Source organism: Montipora capricornis, chromosome 5, assembly GCF_036669925.1.
Source record: "Montipora capricornis isolate CH-2021 chromosome 5, ASM3666992v2, whole genome shotgun sequence".
NCBI lineage: Eukaryota > Metazoa > Cnidaria > Anthozoa > Scleractinia > Acroporidae > Montipora > Montipora capricornis.
Window position 1 is genome coordinate 22549352 of NC_090887.1, and position 20000 is coordinate 22569351.

At 38.5% G+C, this 20000-nt stretch overlaps 1 protein-coding gene across 1 annotated transcript in view; it reads left to right on the forward strand.

The window, feature by feature from the left end:
- LOC138049944 (histone lysine acetyltransferase CREBBP-like) overlaps positions 1-20000 on the forward strand; it is a 37179-nt gene that overhangs the window by 9311 nt on the left and 7868 nt on the right. Inside the window, 16 exon segments of the mRNA XM_068896428.1 lie at positions 1467-1550; positions 1672-1795; positions 5382-5502; positions 6162-6715; positions 8918-9083; positions 9180-9298; positions 10409-10495; positions 12522-12605; positions 12696-12764; positions 13445-13533; positions 13800-13880; positions 14007-14063; positions 14675-14752; positions 15021-15088; positions 16451-16595; positions 17978-18235. Of these exon segments, the coding sequence (XP_068752529.1) occupies positions 1467-1550; positions 1672-1795; positions 5382-5502; positions 6162-6715; positions 8918-9083; positions 9180-9298; positions 10409-10495; positions 12522-12605; positions 12696-12764; positions 13445-13533; positions 13800-13880; positions 14007-14063; positions 14675-14752; positions 15021-15088; positions 16451-16595; positions 17978-18235 (2184 nt within the window).

The window sequence follows — 20000 nt, forward strand, 5'->3', positions numbered from 1 at the left end:
CAATCCCAAGCTCATCTTGCTGATACAATGTTTTTGGACATACAGGAAAGTAATAATTTTGGGTGAGATGAGCAAAATGATAAAAATCAACATTGCAGATAGAGAGGCTCCCCAAGGACAATTTTCTGCACCCGCTGGAAAATTTAAACATGTTTTTCTTTTGGCTGCCTGTCAGTAATAACAAAAGGTTGTTATCATGAAACAGTGGAGCAGCAGAAGTGAAAATACTTATGCTTTGTATTTTTATTACACAACCAAAAATCTGTAGATTTGTCAGTCGTCCATCAAATCTTCACGGTGCCAGCTTTTTGGCGATGTTTACTCAGATGCAGCATGATAAGCTTTCAAAGACCATAACAAACCTCTCTTGCAGTGTACAAAATGTGGAAACAATTGAAAAAGAAACTAAAATTTTTTGAAGAAACATTCTTTCTAGGGTGGAAACCAAAGCAAATTTAAAAAAACCGCCTTATCTCAATGTTGAAAGTTTGGTCAGACAATAAATGCGAAAAACATGCGTGTGTTCTGCCTGTGCATTGGTTGGTTATCTCTGACTTGTACTTCAAGGTGAATGAAGTACATACAGTACAGCCGAAAAATAATGCACACGAACTTCTTTTTGTGTCCGCAAGCTGGCAACTTCTTGTGGCTACTTGCGCCACAATCCTACCAGCCACAAGAACTTCTTTGGGGTTGAAAGTTGACACCGCAAGAACTTCTTTCCTATAAGAAATCCGGACCGCCAGAACTTTTTTGCGACAACATCTCAGAAAGAAGGTGATATACAAAATTCGCAACAAGACATCATTTTTCAGGGCAATCTACAGTCGAATCTCCTTTTATAACCTGTACGGTACAAAATAAAATGTGGAGTCTATGTTTTACAACAGTCACAATAGCGGGAGTTTATGCATATCATGTGTAAACAAATGTAGCAATGATATGATGATTTTTTAGTACGTTTGTGCAAACACTTGTCACTTGTCAGCATAAATGTCAGACGAAAACCTTTTGTTACGGAAAACCCCATTCAAAGAAATGTTTATCAAGGGAGCGATTCTTTATTCGGATATATGGTGTGTGACAAACTGGGTATGACCAAACATCATGTTCTGATCCCATGGCCATAAAATGTTTCCCACGAAGAAAGATAAGATTATATCCCTTCCATTTGGAAGCGATTTATGTTTAGGAAAATATAATCCATGATCAGGTCTTTGAACAAGCAACATGGGCGCAAGCCGACTACTCTTGCGGTTGAACCCAGTAACTTCTTGCGCTTTTTGCAAGCTTTCCAACTTCTTGCACTTTGAATGTTCTTGCGGGTCAACTGCAAAAACGTGGTATTTTCACTTCTTGCGCCAGCTTGTGTGTTCTTGCGCCACTTCTTGTGCGTGCATCATTTTTGGGCTGTACTGTATACCTGATGTGGTCAGTGATTACCCTTAACCATCTTGCATTTCTAGCACAACTGGAAATGGCAATCGTGGCCCAAAAGAATGGCATCAGCACGTGACACCAGATCTCAGGAATCATCTTGTGCATAAATTGTAAGTTTATTTTTTCATGAGGAACTTGTTACTGAGCTTATTATTCCATCAGGTCGTGCCTTTTGTCACCTTGCCATTAAAAAAAATGTTACAGAATGTGGGCTTCTTGTTTATCTTGCAGAGTCACAGCTATCTTTCCAACTCCAATTCACGATCCTGCTGCTCTTAGAGATCGTCGCATGGGTAATCTTGTTTCGTATGCACGTAAAGTTGAGGGAGATATGTATGAAACTGCGAATAGTCGGGTGAGTTGAGCACTCTTCATACGCTAGACGGAAGTATGTGGGTGGGGTGATGTTGAATTGTCACAACTAGATGTAACAGACAGTGATATCGACAAAACCTTAAATTTTTTGAACCACTGAGGGGTATTTGTTTACTTGATTACTTAATCAGCAGTGGCAGCAGCATTGATTTGCCATAAATAATATACAGAAATGAATAAAACCTAACATGCTCTAAGATCTCATACAAATTATCATTGTTTGCCTCAACAATAAGGAGGGGAGCAGGGATGGCGCAGTGATGACAGCACTCGCCTCCCACCAATGTAGCCCGGGTTCAGTTCCCGGACTCATATGTGGGGTAAGTTTGTTGTTGGTTCTTTTCTCTGAGGGGTTTTTTCTGGTTCTCCGGTTTCCACTTCTCTTCAAAAGCCAACATTACAAAATTCCAATTTGATCTGGATGCATGACCTCCCTGGAAACTGCTTTCGGGTGAGTGGAGCTTCCTGGGTAAATATCTCAAATGAAGTTACTTTAACCCTGGTCCTGTTAAGCAATCACTTGTTGAGATCTAGACTGTTCTTGCTGAGGGTGTAAAAAAGGCAAATGACATTACGTTCTACACAAGATATGGATTTAACAAAATGCCACCTTCCTTCAGTCAACCCCTTAATTAATCTAGTGCTTTGTAAAAGAGTTAAAGGTACTGCGAAAAGCCCAAACAGGGAAAGTCTACAGGGCAGCTTGGAGATAAGTGAAGCAAAATAGACACAAAAAATGGACATAAGCAAAACACAGAAGAGTGTTAACACATACGCAAAAAGGTTCATTAGTATTTATGAGCTCTTCTATTGTCTTCCTTTTGTCGTCTTGTCTTTGTTTACTCTCAGTTGTCTGTGATGCATTTGTAATGTGGTGAATGTAAAAAATAATTTGCGTGTTCGCTGGTCAGTGCATCATAAAAAGAGTAAAAAGCCAAAAACATCATCAAGTTTAGTTTTAGAGAAATAACCTATTTACAAATGGCGCACAAAAAGCTTTTTAATATCGAAATTTACATGAAAGCGTTTGAGAGCGATAAAACCACATGGGCTATGGTGATGGAAGTGTCACTTTAAAGTTTGAGCTCTCGCAAGTATTTCACGATGATTCCATCTTGTTTAAATGTTGTGCAATATGGGCAAACCCTCAAAGACAACAACATCTGACACTTTATTTCCTGGCGCATTCTCTCATCGTACTCGCCGTACAACAGCTCAAGTAAAAGATGTAACCTCTGCCTCAAAGAAAAATTTCTAATCATCTGTCGACCTGAACTATCAACACTAAACAAACGTAATGAACTCGTGTCTTCTTGATGCTACAGAAACAAAGCCCTCCTACGCAATAACTAAACTGTCAATTTCGCGCTGCATAAATTAGACAAATTATATTGTATATAAGCGATGGTAAAGTTTATTCTCATTAAATCCCCTGATGAGTGGGCAACCACAAAACAGGCTTGTAGGGATGAACTTGTAGTTTTACTTGTTTTTTTCTTCAATATATATATATATATATATACTTTTTTTTTTCTTCTGGGGGTCAGCTTTTCTATGAAGATTAAGTTCTTCCTGTTGGCACCCTATTTGCATTAATTTATACTTCTTTCTTCCAGTTGTATATGCAAATAAAGTTCTTATAAATACATGGTGCTTTTCATGACCAGTCGGCACTTGCGGATCAAAATTTATACAGAACCGTTTAGATACATTAACTGCGCATACATGTGCAGTTTATATGCACATACGTGTATATTTATGCACTTTTAATGCATATACTTGTTCTCTGTGACACAGCCCCTTTAATATTTGTGGATAAATGGGCATCACCTTTGTAGAATTTGCCGAAGTTTTCATTTCGGTTTTCTACAGTAGGTTGGTACTTTGAAGTTAAATGAGCTAAACAAGTAGCAGCAAAACCTTCTCAGACTGCAGGCAACATGTTGTATTGAACAGATTGTGCTCCAAATGATCAGTTGTGTCATTAGGAGTTTCATAACAGGCCATTGTTGGACCTGGGCTATTACTCCTGTATTTGAGCAACCTACCTTAGGCCTTTATTCCAAAGTTTGGCTGTGCACTGGTATACAGTTTTGTTCTGACACATTCATTGCCCTTAAGATCACTTCCTACAAGAAGATCTTAACACCTAGAGCAGTGTCAGACGAAATTGCATCTATGCACACCCTGTGACCTTGTGCTCAGCTAATTACTGTAGTTTTTGGTTATAAGGCACCACTTTTTTTCGCAAAGAAATTGCTTGTTGGCCCCCAAATGTGATCTAAATTCAAGGTGCATCTTATAGCTGAGTATCTTCTTGCGACACAACTCGTGCAGGGATGGTTCTTTGATCCTTTTCCACCATCTCATCCCAGTCTTCCCCTTACTGCAATTTCAAAATAGTGGCCTCACACCAACGTTTGTAATATGATGATGATGATGATGATGGCCTTCAATTCTTAGCATTGTCCAACACCCTCAAGAAAGTATTAATAGTCAGCAGGATTTAAAGGTTTTTCTCTAAATTCCAGTTTAATTTCCTTCTGCCTTTGTTCTTAATGTACACAACAATCTACAGTTGAGACAGCATAACTGGCAATCCGTTGAACCAAATTCCTCTATTTGTGTTGCATCTTAGAACCGAGTATTTTGATGAGATTTTCAGTTTGTGACATAAATGCCATCAAGTTTGAAAGTTAAAGGTGCATCTTATAACACAGTGTGCCTTGTATCTGAAAAAGTATGGTAATTGCATTTCAGTTACAAGTAGAGTAATACTTTTTTTGATGAGATGAGATATGTATCTTAATGACCAAGCACAAGGACTGTACTGAGAGTATATTGGCCCTAAGATCTTTGGCATTTCGGACCAAGAGCTGCAAGGCTCCATTATATCCCAGAACAGTCCTGAGCAAGCTTGGTTAATAAGAGATGTGTTACACAACTGAAACCTATACAGTGTATGTAGAATTTGCATACTTTGTATATAAGATAAGTAAATTCTCTCTTGAAGCTGAGGATTTCATCCATCTCGATTTGAGAAACAAAAGATTTTGTGCCTAATCATGAGGGAAAATACCTTATCTGATACTGGAAAAATATTATTGGCCCTTATGGGACAAGAAATGAAGTAAGCCGAGTGGTTGATTAGAGTTATTGGCCCTCCAACCACTTTAGTTGTATAATGAATTACTAGTATTTAGGCGTTGACATCCCAAGCTCTCACGGTTGGTCTTTACAATACAAGGAAGTCAAAGCAAAGGCAAATCATGTTTTAAGTGTTCCTCAGTGCTATCTTTCATGTGGCAGTGGAATATGTGAACTTGGTCAATCCAATTACAGAATACACATGAGTTGCCCCCTCACCACATACAACCATGGATATTTCTGCTGATAAGTCTTTCCCACAAAGAGCTTCCTGCCGTATATTCAATGGCTATTGTTGCGATAGTAGTACACTTGTTCGTGGAACTGGTCTTGCAGTTGTCAGAGGGACAAGAGGTAGACCATAGCCAGGGTGTTTTTTCTCTAACAAGGTTCTCTGTTGTTTTGCTTAATTTCTGTAGGAAGAGTATTACCATTTATTGGCTGAAAAAATATACAACATTCAAAAAGAACTTGAAGAAAAACGACAAAGGAGACTGCGTCAACAACTGAGGGGCAACCTTTCTCTTGGTGGAGGACAGGGTAAGAGCAGCCAGTAATATCTTGAAATCATGACTTGTTCTAAAATTTAATGCCATATTGTTTGACACTCATGGAAAGTCTATTGTTACAAAAATGAAAAGATCGTCAAAGAGCTAAACAATAAAGCAAGTTATGAATATGACATTAAGTGGCCCATTTGGTGGGAACTTATCCGGTTTCTGTACCATGAAACAAGTAGAGGCATTTTTCAGTGGTGGATCCAGACCTTGAGGTAAGGAAGGGGGGGGGGGTTTTGAGTGTGTGAACCCAAAAAAATTTTAGCCTCAATTTTTACCAGAGTATATACTTAAGTATTTTTTTTGCCAAAATAAGGGGGGGCCCCAGACCCCCGGGCCCCTTCCCTAGATGCGCCACTGTTTTTACTTTCACCTGGATGGGATGCTAGTCCATCACAGGGCTACCTCAGCATTAAATTCACTAGTACCCATTTATACACCTGGGTGGAGAGAAACACCGTGAGAGTAAAGAACACAACACAATGTCCCTGGCCAGGGCGTGAACCGGGACCACTCGCTCCGGAGTCGAGCGCAGTAACCATGAAGCCACCGCACCTCCCAAAGCAACATTGTGAGCACAGAATATTTTTTTGACAACAAAATGTGAATCATTATTTAGGGCTTTGTTTCTCTCTGTTTTAGTCCCATTTCAACAGTTAAATGGAGATTTGGGAGGCTCTCATATTCCAACAGCTGTAGCACAAGCTCAAGCCACAGCAGTTGCTGCAGCTCAGCAGCACAGACAGCCCCAGTTCGATTTAACAGCATCAATGCAGCCTCAAAATTCACCAGCACAAGCACCTTCCATAACATCACCACCGCCTCTTCCTGGCAGGGTGTCTCCACATTTACAGATGCCAGGTCAAGTACCATCAGGTCCTCAACCTCAAACAGCACAGGCCTCAGTACCTCCCCTTCCAAAGCAGCAAGGACCAAATCAGATGTCTCCTTCTGGGCAGATGATGACTCCACCTCGTTCACAAGGGAAAACTCCACCACGCGATACAAGTGGCAAAAATCTAGGAAATGCTACCAATCAAGCACAATCCCCTGCATCTCAAGGGGATCAGTCAAATTCAAGTGGATATGGATCTGCAACTGAGAACAAGCCCAATTTACAAACTCAGTTGCGGCCAATTAAGACTGAACCTTCTACTCCTCCTCCTCCCCCACAACTTCAGAAGGGTCAGAGCAAGGTAACTTCCTCCTTGTTTTGTTTTCTTGTAATGTCCTAAGGAGAAATTGTTGAAATATTCTGCATAAACCATGTACCATAAAAACTTGTGTATAAGCTGCAGCTTTTTGCCAAAATATTGGGCTCAAAATTGTGGGTGCGGCTTATAAATAGACCATTGCTTTCAGAGGGAGTAAACTGGCTGGTATGGTGTCACAAATAGCATTAAAAACCTTCATTAAACAAAAAGATTAAGCATATTCTTCGACCGATCACTTCAACATTGATCTATCCACCACATGCGAGAAAATGCCACGCTATTCTGGAGAACTCGTGAGGCAAATGACTGACTGTTTTGTTTCCCTTCATTACTCTCATGGCATGTTTTTTCATAGGGTTGTTTAACTCGTTTAGCAACATGTTTTTCACTGACTGATAGCATCCATATGTCTTTATTAACATGATATCCATGCACAGATGATGGGAATGCAAACCTCTCCATGTTGTTTACTGATCGTGGTGAAAACTACTTGATTCGGTCCAGACTTCCTCTGTAAATGACTGGTGGTTACCAAGCAAACGTTTCTATCCTCCCTTGTGCTTTATTTTTGTTTAAATTTCATAGTTGTATTTCAACTGTGGGCTTTAACAGTAAAGACACCTGTTGTCAGTCTCAAGAATTGGGGAAATCGATTAAAGATAACCTTTTAAATGGTATTTTGAGAGTTGATTAAGTTCCCTAGGTTGCTGCAAATAGACAGCAGTAGATTTTGGAAGTTTACCACAAACCATGCAACTGGGAACAAACAAACGATATGTTTGCCAGAGTTCTTTTTCAAGTTTTTGTTTTTTCCCTCCAAATCATGCTTGAAATTTGATGGTGCAGCTTATACACTAGTTTTAACAGTAGTAGTAATTATGTTTGACACATTCTGATCGTGTCTGTCCCGTGGGATGTCTCTGGTATTGATTGTGATGGCATCTTGTTCTGGCACAAATAACTTTGATCTCTTGTGATAGTGTTATGGCTTGTCCGAGGGAAGTCAAGTCTCGTTGGATGGGGGTTGCTCATGTGGTAGTACCATGAAGTGTACTCCTTTCCAGCAAGAAAGGCTACCAATATCCCGTAAAACTGATATTGCATTTTAGTATCACCCAACTAGTGGACTAATGGAAATCCTGCATTTTAATTGGCTTCGCTACTAGACGGCTATTATTGATAGTCCTCGAGTAGCGAAAAGCATGTCCCTTTCTTTCGTTTTATTCCAAATAAATATTTCTTTAACTTGCATTTGCTAACTTTATTGTTGCCTTTTCTGTCTGACTAGTTGGGTGATACTAAAACAATTAGACCCTTCGCCCTCAAGGGCCACGGGTCCAGAGCCCATTTGGCTTCGCCTCATGGGCAAGGGCTACAGGTCTAATTGTTAAATAACATGTATTCCTTTGTTTCTAATAAAATTTACCAGCAACAAGATGACAGTCAAAATACTTATACTGGGCTTGAAATTGCAACCAATAGTTGTATTTGCGACTGAATTTTTTCCCTTTGCAACTTATATCTGCAAAATATCTGGAGAAGTTGCAAATTTGCAATTTGTTTTCACCTTCGCTCTTTCGAAGCAAAAGGGTTAGCAGTTGCCACTTTGCTGCTACTTTTGCTGAAAAACAAAATTATTTTGTGTCACACCATGACTTTTTTCAATCTGAAGATAACTCCATTGCTTGTATGTCATTCACCATTTTCAGTAGTTTCTTTAAACACAAGTATTGTTGGCTCATATTTTGTTTTGCTACACCACTGACAACACAATGCAGCGTGATGATTTTGCGACTAAAATTTGCGAAATTGTGACTAAATTTTCGTACGTTGTCGCAAAACTGTGACTGGATTTTTTTGTTAATTTCAAGCCCTGTTATAGTGTGATACATTTATTACTGAACAAATACAAGAAAAGAGTACGAAATGATTCTCACCAAATTATACAAAACAGGAATCAAACACACCTCACTAATCCTTGATTACTTCTAGTTGTAATAGAAAAGCTGTAATTTTACTGTGATTTGAGTTAAAAAAACAAGAGGCTAAGTGATCAGTAATGTCACTTGCTACTTTCAGAATTTTTTTCTAAATTTCTATTTTGCTAGTTAATTAAAGAGAGGAACTACATGAAATTAGCACCATCTACTTTGTTTCACACTTTTTTGTTACCCATTATTCTAGGTTCAAGACAGTGGTCCTGGCTCTGTAACTCCAAGTTCTCCTGCCCAAACTGGTACCCCTGCACCACAAATCAAACAAGAAGCTCAAACCCCAACAGGTACTGTACAGCCTGTGGCACCACAATCATCCATTCCTGCACCTGGTACACGGTATCCACCAAAGAAAGGTAGGACCACAAATAGAAAACTTGAATCTGGTGGAAGTTTTAGAAAAACTTTAGTAAGATGCTCTTGAACCTTTTGATTCTTTTTTTCCTCAATAGTGTTTCTTCCAGAAGAGCTGCGGATTGCACTTATGCCCACTTTAGAGAACTTGTACAGACAGGATCCAGAGTCCCTTCCTTTTCGACAACCTGTTGATCCAAAACTTCTCGGCTGCCTGGTATGTAATAATATCAAACACTCCTGCCTCGTTTTTCATCAGAAGTTCTAAGCACTTAGAAACTGATTTGAAAGCTGCAGACATTGTAAATAGCTTCAGGCGCTCTTTAGTGCAGAAGCTATTAAGTGGAGGACATTTGTTTTGAGTTAATTTTTAAATTATATTCGAGGTCTTTTGTAATTGATTCTAGCCTTTAAATGTAACGTTTGGTTATTAGTCCTTTTTTCTCTTTTCAATTTATATGTACATGTATTTTAAACATTGAAGTTGTACATTGTAACCAAAAATCCTAAATTGGGAGTTACAATAAACATAAGCATATACTTGTATGTATGTAACTGTTGAAAGCATGAGGCGAAAAGTTGAGTGCTTTTGTTGTTTCAAGGTGTTTGGAACTTCTGATGAAAAATGAAGCAGGAGTTCTTGATATAGCTTCTAACGGCTTTAGCAATAAGGTGGTATTAAAACTCATGCATGTGGCTAATTTAGCCATTTTTTATTGGAAAGAGGATGTATGAATTAATTGTTAATGAGTTAAGAATATTTAATCAAAATACACTTGGCAGATTACAGACCTTTAGCTAAGGTGCCAGATTTAGACAAAGCAGCTTCCATTCTTGACAGTCAGATAATCTATAGACACTGCTCCTGCTGCTTGAATATCCTGGCAACACAGCCTTGAGCTCCTGTACACTTAAAAGCTGGACACTTACGATATGATAGATGGAAAATGGGGGCATTGTGGGAGGGGGTAAACCCTCAGAAAAATGCTCCCTTTTTGTACCTTAACCCATTGACTCCCAGGGGTTCCCCATTGACGAGTAAAATCGTCTGGCGTTAGAGTAAAATACCAAGTCTGGCCGGTTTGGGCCGGTTTGGATGTCAATGGGTTAATACTAGAAATACTCCTATGAAACTCTGGGCGCAAGTCATAATGCATGTTCTCATAAGACAATAGCAAAAACACCTTACATTTTGGGCTTGATGTTAATGTTCTTGTAAAAAATATTTTATACGTCTTTCCCATCCCATAAATGAAATTGCAAAAAAACCTAAGGAATTTCACTTAATTGAATTTTGATTCCTAATAATTCTGTTGAATTTTAAAAGGATTAATTTTAAAAATTAAAACTTACTATTGATCTCTCAACTATAAAAAGAAGACTCTATGCAGCGCATTACAATAACCCATGGGAGGTCAGTACATGTTCAGGGACACGGTAGTACCATGTATTAAGTAAGTTGCCAACTTTGAGAAGTTGCTATGGTTTTAGAAGAGAGGAGATATTATTATCGCCAACTACCTCAGCCTCTTGCCTTTAGAAACACTTGTTTGGCTTACATAGGGATAATTAGAAAAGGTCCTTTGAGTTATAACCCATAATAATAATAATAATAATAATAATAATAATAATAATAACAATAGCAGTAATAATAGTACCTTTAGATTGTGCCATGTCGAGTAAAATAGTTTACAGGATTTTCAGCTGGAACACTAGAAGTGATTGACTCACAGGTGTTGTAGGTTGTGGGTTCAAATGAGAACCCTGAGTTAATAGTCACTAAAACTACAAAAAATGCACAAAAATTGAAATGTTCCAAATGTATACATGTAGTTGAGTTGAGTAAAAACCCATTCAAAACCCTAAGATACATAAAATAACTAATGAATAATACCAATAAGTGGTCTTAAAAGGTGTGTTTTACAAAGGATTTAAATGTACTAATGTAAGTACAATTTGTGTAAACCTGATTTCCATCAATGCCGTGTGCTAGAAAAATAACAATAGAGAAGATGCTTAAATTGATTAATTGAAGCAGACTCTCTAATGTCACAGGGCAAGCTGTTTCAGAGGGTAGCACTGCTGTAAATATAACTATAACTAAAACTAATCCTCATGTAGTTAGTTCTCTGAAAAGGAACAACAAGTTTGTTTACTGAGTCCCTCAGAGAATAGTTTGTCGCATTGCAAATTAACCGTATTTACCCATGTATAAGTTGACCCCCATTTTTGATGGCAAAAAAAGCAATTTCTGTATGTCTAAGTTAAATTTTCATGGGATACTAATCTTGTATTCTTTGATTTCTGGAACTGTGGATACACACAAAAATCAGGGCCTCAAGTGCTTAATAGTTTTATGGTTCAGCAGTTGTTGTATATGCGGGCATTTTGTCCGTTCTCAGAAAATCAAACATGTAAACCTTAAACTAACCTGTTTCGATGTTCAAGGATAAAGGGCCTTAAAGGATAAGCACAACATCACATAAGCATCTTTGAAAATGACTGCAAAAACCATGCGAAGTGTACAATGTTTAATTGGTCCTTGATTTATAATATCTCACATGACAAACAAGACGAAAACCTCATAAACCTGGAAACACTACGAAGTTTGCAAAAGCACTTAAATCAGCCAGGTTTGTATAAAGAATAAAAAACAATAATTACCAACCAGCATTTTCAGGCAATGCGAGTGACGATGCTTGCATGCAAACATGAGGTATTGCACCAGGTTACTAAGCAATTGAACAATCGTATTTTGTGTGAAGAAACAGAAATGCTTTTTTGAGCTTTTCGCCTTTGGTAAACGAAAATTTCCAGTGTCTACAGTGTATTTCATATTTGTGCTAGTGAGTATCTTCCACATTTATAGTTGGACAAATCCTTTTTCATTTCAACTGGAATTGATTACATTCATTTTGAAGTCTTTTGTCCACTGTGTTCGTTATGCTCAAGACAACATTATTATGTTAAATTCGAATAAATTATTGAGCTGGAACTTGGCTTTAAATCTTTGACTTGTGTATAAGTTGGGGGCGATTTTTGGAGCTTCTTTTGAGGCCATAAAAGGTCAAACTTTACATGGGTAAATATGGTAGATGTCAGGTATTCAGGAACAAGAGTGCTTAAGGACTTGAAAACCATCAGGGCTTTATGAAATTGACGTTGAGTTTTTAAGTCTTACCAATTGACTTTGTGAAACAAGGAATTGACATCAGCGTCATAGCTCAATGAAGTTATGACTCGAGCAGCACGGCTGCTTGGTGGAATTACTCCAGCTAAACTCGAATGCAAGGAAAAATTGTTTTGTGTAACAGGAACATGCTGCAGTGTAGATATTTGTACAAGAAGAGATTAGGTATTAAGTAGTCACTGTAGGATGACAGAGAATATCCCTAGTAGTGGAAATTTGTAACATTTAACCATTCTGCTTTGCCTTGTAGTACTGTGATGATGTCTGGCTTATGTTTGATAATGCTTGGTTGTATAATAGAAAAACCTCAAGAGTATATAAATATTGTACAAAGGTAAGATACACTCTTTTCATTTTTTAGTTAGTCTGAAGTCTATAGTAACCTCTTTGCGTGTGAAATAAGATGTTTTTTCTCATCCTGCAGCTGTCCGAGGTTTTTGAGCAAGACATTGATCCAGCTATGAGACAACTAGGATATTGCTGTGGAAGAAAGGTGAAACTTAGTTCTTAACACTAGACATCAAAATATGCAACCGTAGACTTGCAATTATGAATAACACTACCCAACCCCAATTAGCATTGATCCATTTTACGGGTGTTTAACTCATTGACACCTCAAATTCTCTAGGACCCGCCAGTTGATGAGTAAAATTGTCTGCCGTTAGACAAGTAAAATTCATAATTCTGCAGAATTCATCCTCAAGCGCCAACAGCCAAACAGCGTTTTGGCTTCCATCAATCACACTTCTGACCCCAACCACAGATGACGAAATCAATTGATGGGTGACTAGCCTACTAATCAGCATCATTGGTTCCCACGGTACAGTTGTGTATTCAAACTTGATGCCAATGGAAAGCGATGGAATCTGTTCAATTCTTTTTACTGAGGAAATTCCAAAAACTTATCATAATAGTGTTCGAGCTGTGAACTAAACGAAAACTCCAATTCACTTTCCGAAAGTGGAGTCAATCATACCAGCTGTGTTCAAAGATTTGGTTGATGGAAGCCAAAACGCAGTTTGGCGTTGAGCACTCAAAGGTAAGATTCTGCAGAATTATGAAAACTGCAGTAAGTCATACTCCCAAGGGTCATGGAGGATTAAACGTGGGACCTTTAACTAACCAAGCTCAATTCCTGATTGCTTTTTTTTTTTGGTTCTGTTGTATTTGCAGTATATATTTCACCCTCAAGTGCTTTGCTGCTATGGAAAACACTTGTGCACTATTCCCAGAGATGCAACTTACTGGACTTATCAAAATAGGTGGGTCTTCCTTCCATCCAGTTACATGTAGATCCTGTGTTTCCAGTATTATGGATTTCATTGTTAGTGTTTCTCAAAGCTGCTGCTTTCCATGATCATCAGCTAATAGCTAGTGTTAAGCATTTCGTTTGAGCTGGTTACACTTAATCGTTGTCATCATTGTCTTCATTGCCATTGCCTTTTTTGTCCTCATCAAACCTTCTTTCTTTTATTCTCTCACTGTGATGGGTGTTAAGGAAGACACATTTTAATTTATTTTTCCACAGATACCATTACTGTGAACGATGCTTTGAGGAGATCCCAGGAAGTGAAGTCAACCTTGGGGAGGATCCTACTTTAGTTCAAAGGTAAAAGGTTTTTACTCTGATGACAAAATGACCTATTCAAGTAAGGTGACTTTGCGGGTTGTTTGGATTTCTCTTATTCTCCGCTGAGTTGTTGTTGTTGTTTTACACTTCTTGTTCTTATTTCAGCATGGTTGCTAAAGATGACTTCACAAAGACAAAGAATGACCATCTTGACATGGAACCGTAAGAGAATTTTTCTTGTAGTTTTAGCAGTTTTAATTTCATTGAGGCTGATGGTGATGTCTAATATATAGCCTCTTCAAGGCTCTGGTATACAGTGTACAGGAGGAGGATGAAATCTCAAAAGTGCAAAGAACAAAAATGGGATGGAAAAAGTGGAGTGAGGGCAAGAGAGAGAGAGCCTCTTTTCCTCCCACTTTTAAATTAAGGTCAAAGGGGCAGGAGTCTCGTGTAGCAAGAGAAAGTTAAAAAAATCAGAAACACCATTGTATTTGACAGACAAGCATAGGCTTAAGTGAATGGCTTTAATGTGTGCTTCACAGAACAAATATTAAACTTGCCTATTCATGGCTTGCATTAAAATGCCCTTGTTTTTTGTGGTAAAGATGCTTTCAGAGCTAAACATGAACCATCAAACTTTGTTTTCTAAGTGCATACTTAATAGTTTGAAAAATTCTAGAATTATTATATTCAAATGAACAGCTTTGTTGAATGTTGCATTTAAAACGACAGATGTGTTAGTACTTGACACGAACTGTTGTGAATGAATTGAATATATTCATATGCGTGGTTTTTCATTTAATCATTGTTGTACTGCTTTTTTTTGGGCCCAGATTTGTAGATTGTATTGATTGTGGACGAAAGTTGCATCAAATCTGTGTACGCCATCACGAGTACATCTGGCCTAATGGGTAAGTGAAACATTTTGTCAAGCTCATAGATCCTTTCTATTTTATTACTTGTACAAAATTTAATGAAATGTGATTTTATGGGGGAAACCAACGTTTCATTTAACAGAATATGGTGAGAATAATAATTATTTATTATGGTTTGCTGCATCTTTGGTACTTTTTTTTACGCAAGGCTGCTTTTGCTGCTCAGTTGAATTAAAGGGTTTTTGCCCAATATTTTTTCCATTTCTCAATGTTTTATTCTTTGATTTATGTCATGTCTTTGCAGTTATCAGTGTGATGCATGTTTGGCAAAGAGGGGAGTGAAGAGAAAAGAAAATGGGTTTAGCGCAAAAAGTAAGTGCAGTTGTTAGCTCCTTATGTTTAATGTTTTTCATCTCCTGTAGTAGATTAGTTAACTAATTGGGGGTGCAGGGATGGCGCAGTGGTGACAGCACTCGCCTGCCACCAATGTGGCCCAGGTTCAATTCCCGGACTCGGCGTCATATATGGGTTGAGTTTGTTGGTTCTTTACTCTGCACCGAGAGGTTTTCTCCGGGTACTCCGGTTTCCCCTCTCCTCAAAAACCAACATTTGACTTGATTTACTTTCATTGTTAATTTCAGTTTGAAGTGTCCCCAATTAGCACTCCAGCGCTAGAACGACTAGACACTTAAATAAAGTTCCTTTCCTTTCCTAACCTATTCACACCTAAAGCGCCTCATATCGGCAAGTAAAATCATCTGGCGTTAGACAGAGTAAAATCTTTGAAGTCACACTCTCAGGGGTCAATGGGTTAATGGGAACATAACTTTTGACTGAGTTTAAGGACGGTGCTTACTAATTCAAAAGTATTTTTGCCCCGATTTGTGATTATGCGGGAAAGGTAGATCTTAACAAGTGTTATTGAAATCCAAAAAGAAAATTGTGGGTAACCACACATTTTTCAAAGATAATTCATGAACAGTATTTGTAAAAATCTCTGAAATACAAAGCAATATATTGCGTTCTTTCTCAAATTGAAGCTCGATTATCTCTAAAGAATGCATGGTTACCCCCAATTTTCTTTTTGGATACCAAGAGTACTTACGAAGATATACTTTCTCTGCATAGTTTAAAACGGCGCAAAAATATCCCTGCACTAATGAGCATCGGCGATAGGAAATCCAAGTATCCGGAGATGCACAGAACGTATGCACAATAACAATAGTAGGCACCGTCCTTAACTCGTTCACACCTCAAAGGCCCTAGGACGCCCCCCATAAACGCGTAAAGTCGTCTGGCTTTAGCCAGAGTAAAATCTATCAGACTCAATCTCAAGTGGGAAAGGGTTAAGAATTTTGACTAATTCTGAATTTTTATTTTTCTTGTTGTGATGGTCCACACGCATGAAAATTGTGGGTTTTTTTTTTTTGGCCATTATTGAATATGATTTATTTCATATATTGATTGGTGTTTTATTTTTTCATCAATTTTAATTTTGAGTTGAAAGCCTTCTAAGGAAGTGATAATCATCATGGGCAGTAGATTTGGAGGCATGCGTCGTACCCAAAGCAACACTGTTTTCGTAATAGTTATCAAGAAAACAACAATTAGTTGAAGAAACTCCAAATTAGTGGATCCTGACTGGGAAGTCTATGAAAGTTGGCAACCTTTAGCCCCATCCTCCTCCCCCCTCCACCCAAATTTTGCTGTATTAAAGTTTTTGTCCATTTCTAGAACTCCCACAAACCAAGCTTGGCGATCTGATTGAGAAGAGAGTAAATAACTTCTTGATTAAAGAAAACTGTCCTGGAAATGTGACAATACGAGTGGTCTCTTCCTGTGATAAGCAAGTTGAGGTTAAGCAAGGAATGAAGTCAAGGTTGGTGTCTGACATAAGTTCTGAACATCAGTGCTGTTCACAAAAATTTCGTTATTCCCCATGTGTCAATGTCCATTTTATAGGTGAAAGCAAGTGTAACCTCCTAAATGGTGAAGGGAGCAGCCACAGTTGTCCTTCCAGTGAAGGGGTAAAGGGGCTGTGTCACAACATTTAGCCAAAGTTAGCGTCTGGATCCGGAAACTGGCAACCAAATCAAATGAAACATAAAAATAACTACCTATAACATTGAAGGAAGGTTTCAATAAAAGAGCAAATACAAAAGGAGGCAAGGATGGGAAAAATTGAAGATAATTAAAATGGAGTGTTATTTGGTTTTTGAAAATTGTTCAGGTGAACAGTTTTTCAAAGTTGATCTCTGTTGTTTGTAGCGTTTATTATGTATGCTCGACAGACTTTTTTTGACACACAGGTTTGGTTTGTGTTGTTTGAAAGTAATTCCTGAGTTAACATTAAGTTGCATAGTGAGAAGGGGGAAGTAAATGGTAAAACGACACGAAATGAACTGCACTGCCATGACACAGCCCCTTTTAGTCTTGAAAAGTCATTTCGCAAATCTTTCTTGATCTTGTTGATCTACCCTTGTCAAGTCGTTTGAGAAAACCAAACTTTCACTTTCCACACAGCATGACACTTCCCTCACTGTTGGATTGCTTTGGAAACAAACTGATGCAGTTTTGTATTAGTATAGGAAATAATATGAACATGAGTGCATTTCGGAAGCAGGGGTTTCAATAGCTTTTGAAGTAGATGCCTGGGCTAATCAATGTTAAGCAGCTGTCACTCTTGTCCTTTACAAGAGTTTGACAACATAGACGCCGGTATACCGCTGGTGGCTGGCTTCTAATGAAACCCCTGTGGGCACGAGTAATCTTTTGAAAGTGCTTAAACTGAACTGCACGAGCCGTAGGCGAGTAAAATTTGATAAGTTTCAAAACATCACAAGTGACCATAAATCACAAGATGCACGAGCAAGGTCATACGATTTATTTATTTATTTATTTATTTATTTATTTATTTGTTATACACTCTTCAAAATCATTCCATCACTTTGTTTCCGTAGCAACTTCCGTATTGTACTCCATAACATCTTTTTGCACTCTATACACTAGTTATGCATTCGTTGCTGACCAATCAGAAATGCGAAATTTTGTTGAGTATAAAAAAAGTTGTTTAATTCCAATGATAAAAAGGGAGTTTGCTTTTTTATTAGTAGCGTATTCATACTCCAAGAAAGTGAAAGCAGCAAATCCCTCTCTGTGTGTAACCGTGTGGAAATCCTATTGACCCATTTTCCTCAGCTGTTGTACAGTGAAAACATCAAAAGGTAACATAACTTGATTTTCGTGTTCCATTTTTATCAGGTATGATGGAGGCAGCTTTCCAGAAGCTTTTCCTTATCGTGCCAAGGCCATGTTTGCATTTGAAGAGATTGATGGTACAGATGTGTGCTTCTTTGGAATGCATGTCCAGGAATACGGCTCAGAGTGCCCTCCTCCAAACACTCGGCGTGTTTACATTTCTTATTTGGACAGTGTCCACTTCTTCCAGCCTCGTCATTTACGTACTTCCGTCTATCATGAAATTCTCATTGGTTACTTGGAGCATGTTGGGCAGCAAGGGTATGTTTCATTTCTGCTTTCAATGTTTGATCCATTAGTGACTGAATCCTTGTGGTTCTTTATGTAGTTAAGGACAATCATCCTTTAGTTTTTGTCATGAATCAAACAAACAAAAGTGGGGAGTCGGTGTTTAGTGCTGAATTCGCATGCAAATGCCCTGGGTTCAAATCTTACGCTTTCTCTTACGGGATTTGTTATCTGTGGTCCTGAATTAAAGTCCATTGTCATTGTAAATAGGAAACCATCAAGACACAGCCCCACATGCTGCAGGCTTTATACTGTATATAAATAAGAGTCCCTCACTTTATTCTCTCTCTTTTTTAACAAAAATTAATATACCTGACCACTTAAAGTGCCTCTGTAACCAAAAAAATGACCCAGGAATGTCAATGACTGGCTGGGTACCAGGATGGATTTCTCCCAGTTTATGGTGAACCCTAGGCAATGTAGCAGATCCAATGTTAGCAACATGTTGGTTCTTGAATCTTCTGCAGAGGAGCCCAGAATTAGGAAGTCGTCTAGGTAGACGATAATTCGGATACCTCTTTTCCGTAGATAAGCAGCTACGGGTCTTAATAGCTTTGTAAATATCCTGGGAGCAGTATTTAGACCGAAAGGTAGACCTGGGAAGGCAAATGATCTGTTTCTCCACTGAAAACAGACGTACTTTTGGGAGGACTCGTGTATGTGAACAGAGAGAGAGGCATCCTTGAGGTCTATACATGTCATCAATTCCCCCCTTTTTAAGAGAGTTTTGAGACATGAAATGTGTTCCATTTGGAAATGACAGTTTTCCACAAACTTGTTGAGACGACTTGGGTCGATTACTGGGCGATAAGTTCCTTCCTTTTTTGGGACTAAAAACTGGCGACTGTAGAAATTCTCTGTCGAGAATGGGGTTGTTTTTATTGCTCTCGGAGAAAGAAGATTTTTTACCTCGGAATCTATGAGGGGAACTGTTAAATCTGAACATTTTGTTAATGGAACCTGTAACTGAAAGGGAGGAGAGTGGAACGGGATTTGATATCCTGACACAACCTTTTAAGATTTCTGGGTCTGATGTTATACGTATCCATCTTTCTAAGAATTGGTTGAGTGTTGATTTGAGAGTCCCTTGAGAGGACGAAAGGACCGAAAGTTTTTTGATCGGGTTGCTTGGTACTGAGCAAAGGCGCCCAAGGATTTGGGGCGATGTCTGTTCTTGTTGAAAATGGGTTTCTGAAAGGGTTGCCAAGTTTTTGAAACAGGTGAAAAGTTTTTGGCTAGACCACGAGAGAGTTCAGCTTGTTTGGAAGCAACAGAGGGGAAGTCCTCTCCGAAAAGAAAACGTTTGTCATTAAGGAGTGGCTGTTCAGCCATACTGGTTTTCTCTTTATTAGTGTTAGCGAGAACTTTCTTCCTTTGGAAAACTGACATTTGATGATTGGCTGAACCAATCAAGCACAATGTTTGCTCGACTATGCTGTTAATTTCCGCCATGGAGACTTGGCGGCCTGATGATAGGGCATCCTATAATGAGCAGAGGGGTCCTGTTGAATTTAGGGAGGCCCGTTGGGACCACAGCCATCTCATTATCACGATCTTGCACGTATTTCTTGGTTTGAGAAGGTCTGATTTGCTTTAGAATAAAAGTGTCCAATGTAGGAGTACACAAGCAATCTACAGATGGAATATTTTAAGTATCACGAATTTTGCAAACCTGCTCATAACTTACACTCAAGTAAACGGCCTTTGAATAAAAATCAAAGCTCGAAATTGTGCCAGT